The sequence below is a fragment of the Priapulus caudatus genome, unplaced genomic scaffold (assembly GCF_000485595.1).
Source record: "Priapulus caudatus unplaced genomic scaffold, Priapulus_caudatus-5.0.1 Scaffold222, whole genome shotgun sequence".
Classification (NCBI taxonomy): Eukaryota; Metazoa; Priapulida; class Priapulimorpha; order Priapulimorphida; family Priapulidae; genus Priapulus; species Priapulus caudatus.
In genome coordinates, this window is record NW_014577283.1 from 329093 (window position 1) to 336909 (window position 7817).

Sequence of the window (7817 nt, forward strand, 5' to 3'; positions counted from 1 at the left end):
GTGCCTACCTTCAACTCTCCTTGCTCTACTCCCGCGCCTACCTTCAACTCTCCTTTCTCCACTCCCGCGCCTACCTTCAACTCTCCTTGCTCCACTCCCGCGCCTACCTTCAACTCTCCTTGCTCTACTCCCGCGCCTACCTTCAACTCTCCTTGCTCCACTCCCGCGCCTACCTTCAACTCTCCTCGCTCCCCTCCTCGTACAGCGCCACCATGGCGCGGTGAATGGCGACGATCATGTCGCTGCACGTCATCGATCGGCCGTGGTCGCGGAAGGCGAGTCGGTTGCACTCGCGCGTCAGTAGGCAGGCGGCGTATGCCGCGCACGCGCCCGCGCCATGTTTCCGCAGTGTCGGCCTGCAGCGGAGGAGAGAGCGATCGACGCGTGAGACGACGGGAATGGGTGATGACGTCGCCGCGGTGATCGACACCCCCTGGGCCCGTCGCAATTGGCAAATCACAGAGACGACTGGAACGCGCGGGGCAGGACGTCGCTAAGGGCCTGCTAATTTTTTTTATAAAAAATGGATAAAATATACTAGTTCTCAACCTCTCTTTACTCAACATGTCTTGGAATTTGTTTTTTTAACCTTCATTCTCATGTAATCCCTTCTGTATACAACGCATTTCAAGCATAGGGTAGGATTGAGTAATCAAAGTGATCCTTGTACGCATTATGCAAATGGCAAATCATCAAGATTGCGGGGGAAGGAATGTGATAGGAGCCAAAACTCGCGTCCAGGGGCCCGTCGTCGAAAACAGAATCGGTCGTAACATCAGTCTTAACGTTAACTTTTCCTTGTAGACCGGCGAGAAAAAACCGAGTTGAAGGTGAAGTTACGAGTTTCTCGCACGCAGCGTGTAGAGTTTAAAGCTACAAGAAAAAGTTGAGACTAATTTGAATTTAAATGTCGCATTCCTTCTCCTAAACCTTGATGATTTGCCAGTTGCATAATGCATCATTTTGCATTATTTCATCCTTTCGATATTGCCAATCCTACCCCATACTTTGAATGCCTTGTATACAGGGGGATCACAAGTTGAGAACAAAGGTAAAAAAAACAAATTCCAAGACATGTTAGGTAAAGAGAGGTTGAGAAATGTAACTAGTGTATTTTATCCATTTTCTATAAAAAGAAATTAGCATATAAATATAGATATTGATTCCATAACGTTGTGTGGGGATAACTGAATATTAACCTACTGTGAGATTATTACTGGGGGCTATTTATTACCAAAACATTAGATATTGTGATTATCTCTGCCCCCAGCCCCAAGCTTACTCCTGAGTGTCATTCTCCACAGCCATACTGCTCCAGTGTAGAAAACTCCCCATGCTGCCTGAGAGAAGGTCACCTTGGCCTCCGCACCTACGTAGACTTCCCTGACCGTCGCACTGCATAACTGAAAGTTAATGTGACCAATCAAACTAGGATACAACTTATTAATCTTAAACTGAACAAGCTATAATTAAAGCATGTGACACATCATGAAAGTTAGAAAACGCATTTATCATTGATTTCTTAAGCAGGGGTGAATGTTAAAAAATTGGTCAACATACCATGGTGTCCGTCCGATATGATATCAACGGCACCTTTACGAACTACAGTGACGTTGCCCATTGCACGGCTGAGCTCTGAAACACTCGCAGCTACAGTGTCAACTCCACAGTTGGGATCCTTTCCAAGCTATAATATTGAAACAAAAATATAAGCATCGCTTTAGAAATTCATGAAAACGTGTGTAAGAGTGTAAACAACCTGTGAATAGATGTTATAAATTCACCGTTTAGAACCATATCGTTAGATTATGATGTGAAAGTGTATTTTCCCCTGCAGTGCTCCAAACAACCAGCTGTATTCAAAAACAACAGTAACACGCTTACACATTTGCCAGCCACGCAGATTGCATGGCTGTTGAAGAGAGATGAAATCACACAAATATGTCACGTGCAACCATGCACGTGCAATTCAAATGATTCTAAATGTAACATAATTTGATCGAAAAAAGTGTTTTGCAAAGTTGTTTTATAATTAAATCTGATACACTATCTACTTGAATAGCATTGAACTTTCCTAAATCTAAAAACCATTTTCAACACATTTATTATCTTACCACACTCTGATAAAGCCTTGAAAACTCCACAGCATTGGGGGTAAGAATTGCTCTTTCATAATTCTTTATAATATCTGGTTCTATTGTCAGCAAATGCACACCGTCCTGTAAAGAACTTGGCAGTTAATTTCAAGAGCATTTTAGACACACATTTTATGGAATATTAATCCAACATCACATATCCTTATTTATAAATCTCCCAGGTCAGAATGACATCAACTTTCATGGCCTACACTAGACTATTTATGCAAAACATTATTAACAAAGTTCTCCTGTTGAAAAATATTACGATGAAAATCTTTATACTATGAGTTATAGGCTATCATGCGTATTTATACAAGATTGCCAGTTTCCTCCGACTAAGTTTGCTTCACGTACAAACTTACAGCATCAATAACCATGGGTATCTTCATTGACCTTGCCTTTTCAATGACTCTCTGAAAAAACACCAACAAGCATTGGTAATCAAGAAATGTGCACAACTCAGGTTATATTATGTCTTTAATGATTATCAAAAGTATAATTATATGAGTATTGTTTCTAAGTTGAGGTTTTTAGTTTTACCACAAATACACCATAGAGAATTATGATATCTCAACAAAAAAAACTATATAATTGGACATTAAAATGCTTCTATTTTCCCAACACCCAGTAGAGTTTTTTATGTGAAATTTATACTTCACATTTTCCATATCTTGATATTGTCCTCTAGACCCGGTCCTATACAATGTGTGTGCTTCTCGGTAGCACTACAATTTCTTCCTCATTATTACATCTTGAAATTCATATTGAACTTATTGAGCCTAACTAAACACACACATGCAAAGCAACTGCAGCGCATTATATATATATATATATTAGTATAGTATATTATATAATATGTTATATTAATATATTACATATAGTGATATTATATATCATTTCGTACATAATATATTATATATATACCTGTTTTTATAAACATGCCAGCAATGAACAATACGAGTTATCAAGAGTAATGTGATATTCTGAATTTCATAGTTAAGTAGTTGTAATGCGCTTGATGCGGGTTCTATAAGATGGACTTTGATGAAGGGGAAGAAAGGACTCTTGGTATTATTTACAGATAGATATGTGATGTACATATTATACACTAAAGATCTACAAAGTAGAATGAATAATGTACAACATACATCGTATGATGTGTTAATACATATTATGCAGATTTATGTAACTAAGGACGACTGATAAATTAAGCAATGGATGGAAATTAGTTCAGGACTGTTTAGACTTAGATCGCAAATATGCTTCACTCGCACAGACACATTGAGACACATCTGCTCCCTACACAACCACCAAAAGAGATTAGAAGATATATCAAATATTGACAGAGTGGGCGGAAAGTAGAGGGGAGGCAGGTGAGGCGGCGAAGGAGGCGGAGGGAGAGGAGAGAGAGTAGGGGGGAGGTTTGCTTTGATGGGAGGGAGTACGGAGAGTCACGAAATAGTAAGTATACTATGTTATACAATATTATTGAATGTATTTAGGATGCTAATCCTCATATATATTGAACTCGATATATATATATGATGTTCATCTCCCACGAATGCTGATTTAACAAAAAAGTAATGATATATTGAAACAGTTGTGCTACCAATTATTTAATGCACTGCATGAGCACGGCCACTTGATAATTTCGCATGTGAATTCTTTACACGAAGACATGATATTGTGACTAATTGTCACACTAAACAATGCAACATGCTCTCACCCACTTTAAGAGATATGCAGAAATATAGGAGCTCCTGTGTACTCTTTCTGACCAATAACTGCGATTCTGCCCTGCTGGCCTTGTATTGTCAGTAGGTCAGTGGAGGATGAGCTTTTTACGGCCGATACAATACTGGGGATCAGTGCATGAGTTTTTTTATGTGACCTGTGTCATCCTAAATAGACAATTGTCACATAAGAGATGCAAATCAATTATACAATGGTCTAATTCATACATTGTGAAAGTAATGCATTAATTTTCGAGTTAATGTTCGATTGCTTGAACCGTTGTCTTTTTGAACTGATATAAGTTATGCCACTAGGAAGTCTTTTATTCTAGTTAGATAGTATTGTTGAACCGCTTGCAAATGACTGATGTGAAAATGTAGATGGAGACTCTGATGATGAAAGACTTGATACAGGTAGCTTATTACTGATTTCATTGGATTTCATTCAAGTGAATAGTTTGGTAGCTAGGTCTAAACTCATGATCATTACTTAAGATAGTGTGATCAACCGGGCGCAGAGCGACAGCCGTATCTAACGTTTAATCCGGTGACTTGTGTGGTAGTGGTGGGATCTTGTAACCCTGTTTAGTCCCAAAGTGTGTTCAAATAACACGGCCGAACAGTGGAATGCACAGAGATGGTATCAGGAACTTCTTCAAAAAGATGTTCGTTGCGATTTCTGTTTATGGAAAAGTTGCACGCATTGATGGGCGCGTACGTTTTAAGTGCTCTGTCATGATTTAATGGATGAAGCTCCTTCATTAAGCGTGAGATAGAAATCGATATTGTGCTAAGCACTATTATGGACCTGACTTGTCGATTGTTTATTAAGCAGTAGCACTCATCCGATTTCGCTTACGCAAGCGATACAGGCTGCAAATTGCAATAGAAGAGCTGCAGCCATGAACCAATTAATACGCAGGCAAAACTGCACACACATGCATGGCAGCACCACTGGCAGTGGCTACTTTACATGTAAAATACTGACAGTTACAGAATGACATGAAGGTTATACGATTTTAAGAGGATACATACACTTCTGCTTTAACCAATACTTCTCGCTTTTGAAATTGTGCAATCAAGTTGACACTTTTAGCGTTATGCCTCATAACCTATCAGGGCATGTATAGAATCTTCTAGCGAAACCCGCAGTCAATTTATTTTCTTAAAAGGACAAGATCAGATATTCTCGATCTCAAGTTTAACCTCCTCTTGGGGTGTCATAAGGTTATCCGACATTACTCTTGCATTATGTCAGGAGAAGGGACATTTCATGGTCCTTTCAAGATAAACCATAGAATTGACTAGGTCACGCTGAAACAAAAAGTTTTTCAGTAGTCGGCAGGACATGTCTAGAAATGTTAAAATCTGCCCTGCTGCCCACTGGCCGTTTGACCTGTGACCTCCAATTTCGCACGTGATGGCTTTTCTCCAATGATTGCTATTACGAACCGACTATCACGAGCGCTAGGGTCGAGCATTTTTAGATTTGTTGCGCGCAATTCTGCATTTTCCTCCCTATACTTAAGTAAGGAGTGAATGGTTCCCTTCTTTTACACCTCTTTGACCTTTAACCTTATGACTCCGCTTGACATTGCCAAACTCGGTTTTCGGATTACGGCCTCCCCCACGTCCGAAATATTAGTGGACCGTAGTCGAGCGGTTAGATTTATTGTGCCCAACTGTTGACGCCCGGACGGACGTACCGGACGGCGATCATGGATTTTACAATGACTGAATTGACTATGCTCGATGAGCTAAAATCTAATCTTAAATGGACTATAACCCGTACCCTCTATGCTTTTACACTGTCTTGATATCATATATACATTAATGATGTGTTAATTTTATACTCGTGACTCGAAATCCGAAATGAGGTCCCAAGTTGGTGTTGCAAGACTGAACCCCAAGCCAGATCTTGCAGCGACAGTTCAGGCAATATGTCCATCATTGTGCATATCTCTAACATCGATAAGATAGTACTCAACGAGTATGACGCTGGACTGCATTGATTAAATATGTGCTATCTTTAGGCTTATATGCCTATAGTCAGGTCCCTTAGCTTCATGATCGTTACAGGGCTGACAAAAACATCAAACTTGGCAGTTGTAGCCTATGGCAGTACTATATATATTAGAGGGAGTGCCCAATGTAGATATTCCTTAGAAGTGAATTACAGATGATTAAATGTTCGAACCGTGCCCGCCTGTACTGGCGCATTGTATACAGCTGTTAACATCCCCCCCCCCTTGTGCATACGCTATTGTGCTATAGGCGGCATGAAAGTGTATTAACTCTCATATCTCGCGAATGAATTGAGCTACATTTCTAGAAATCTAGATACATATAAACACATATCTTAGCTATAATAATCTCCGTGAATTTTGCGTTTATTGAATTACGAATAGTTTAATTAATTACCAAAAATATACGCACGGTATCGCTCATAGGCTAATATATACACGTGGCTATGGCCCGTAGGATAGTGTACTAACTCTAATATCTCGCGAATTATTTGAGTTACATTTTCTAAAATTCTAGATACATATAAACCAGGAGTAGATAATAGGGAAGGAGTGTGACTTCAACAAACAAGGGAAATTCGTCATTTACTAGCCTTAGAATACCTACGATTTACTACGCGTAACTCAACCAACTTGCGCTCAAATCGTACACAGTACATTCGCCTAGCATCGTGCGAAATCATTTCCTCTTATACACCCGCAATCCGGAGATACAGACTAAAACGTACGACCCGATTATCCTTTCTGTTGCCAGCAAACCAAATGTAATGTCCGCCGAACTTGAAACAAAAGGCAGCTACTAACGCACTCTTGCTCACTCGGCGAGGCGGTGTGGCTCGCTGGGAGATTAGAGCTGGAGCTGCTGCTGATTGCGGTGGGCATGCGTGCGTGGGGGGCATACCAGCTGTATGCCGGTACCTGGCCAGTATGTAGCTGTATGCCGGGTCAAAAGTTATCTCGCCGAGTGTTGCTTCGATGTCTAATCTCCCAGCGAGCCACACCGCCTCGCCGAGTGAGCAAGAGTGCGTTAGTAGCTGCCTTTTGTTTCAAGTTCGGCAGACATTACATTTGGTTTGCTGGCAACAGAATGGATAATCGTGTCGTACGTTTTAGTCTGTATCTCCGGATTGCGGGTGTATAAGAGGATACGATTTCGCACGATGCTAGGCGAATGTACTGTGTATGATTTGAGCTCAAGGTGGTTGAGTTACGCGTAGTAAATCATAGGTATTCTAAGGCTAGTAAATGACGAATTTCCCTTGTTTATTGAAGTCACACTCCTTCCCTATTATCTACTCCTGATATAAACACATGTCTTAGCTATGGTCTCTGTGAATTTTGAGTTCATTAAAGCACGAATAGTTTAATTAATTACCAAAAATATACGCACAGTATCGTTCATAGGGTAATATATACGCGCAGCTATGGCCCGTAGGATAGCGTGCTAACTCTAATATCTTGCAAAGGATTTGAGTTACATTTCTAAAATTCCAGATATCTACCTATAGACACATGTCTTAGCTATACTCTCTGTGAATATTGAGTTTATTGACGCACGATTAGTCAATATATTAGCAAATATATGCGCGCGAAAATGAATTACAGATGATTAAATGTTCGAACCACTCGACTCCGAACCCCCCTACCGCGCCTGCCTGTACTGTGTGTACTGGCACATTGTACAGCTGGTACATGTATTGGCATTGTATACTAGCGGGTGCGGTAGGGGGGTTCAGAGTTGGGTGGTTCGAACATTTAATCATCTGTAATTCACTTCTAAGGAATATCTGCATTGCCAATTGGCACCCCCTCTAATAATTGTACTGCCATAAGCTACAACTTTGCCAAGTTTGAGACCTTTCGTCGAAGTCGATTCGGCCTATATTTTGCACTAAGAAGGGACCTGACTACTATAGTAGTCA

General features: G+C 40.5%; 1 protein-coding gene across 1 annotated transcript in view; it reads right to left on the minus strand.

The window, feature by feature from the left end:
* Positions 1-7817, minus strand: part of LOC106807549 (ATP-dependent (S)-NAD(P)H-hydrate dehydratase-like) — a 13875-nt gene that overhangs the window by 2248 nt on the left and 3810 nt on the right. The window contains exons 3-8 of the mRNA XM_014809914.1: positions 3413-3437; positions 2501-2551; positions 2115-2219; positions 1561-1687; positions 1283-1403; positions 9-356 (exon numbers count right to left, since the gene is read on the minus strand). Of these exons, the coding sequence (XP_014665400.1) occupies positions 176-356; positions 1283-1403; positions 1561-1687; positions 2115-2219; positions 2501-2551; positions 3413-3437 (610 nt within the window). The 3' untranslated portion in view covers positions 9-175. The remainder of the gene's footprint in view (positions 1-8; positions 357-1282; positions 1404-1560; positions 1688-2114; positions 2220-2500; positions 2552-3412; positions 3438-7817) is intronic.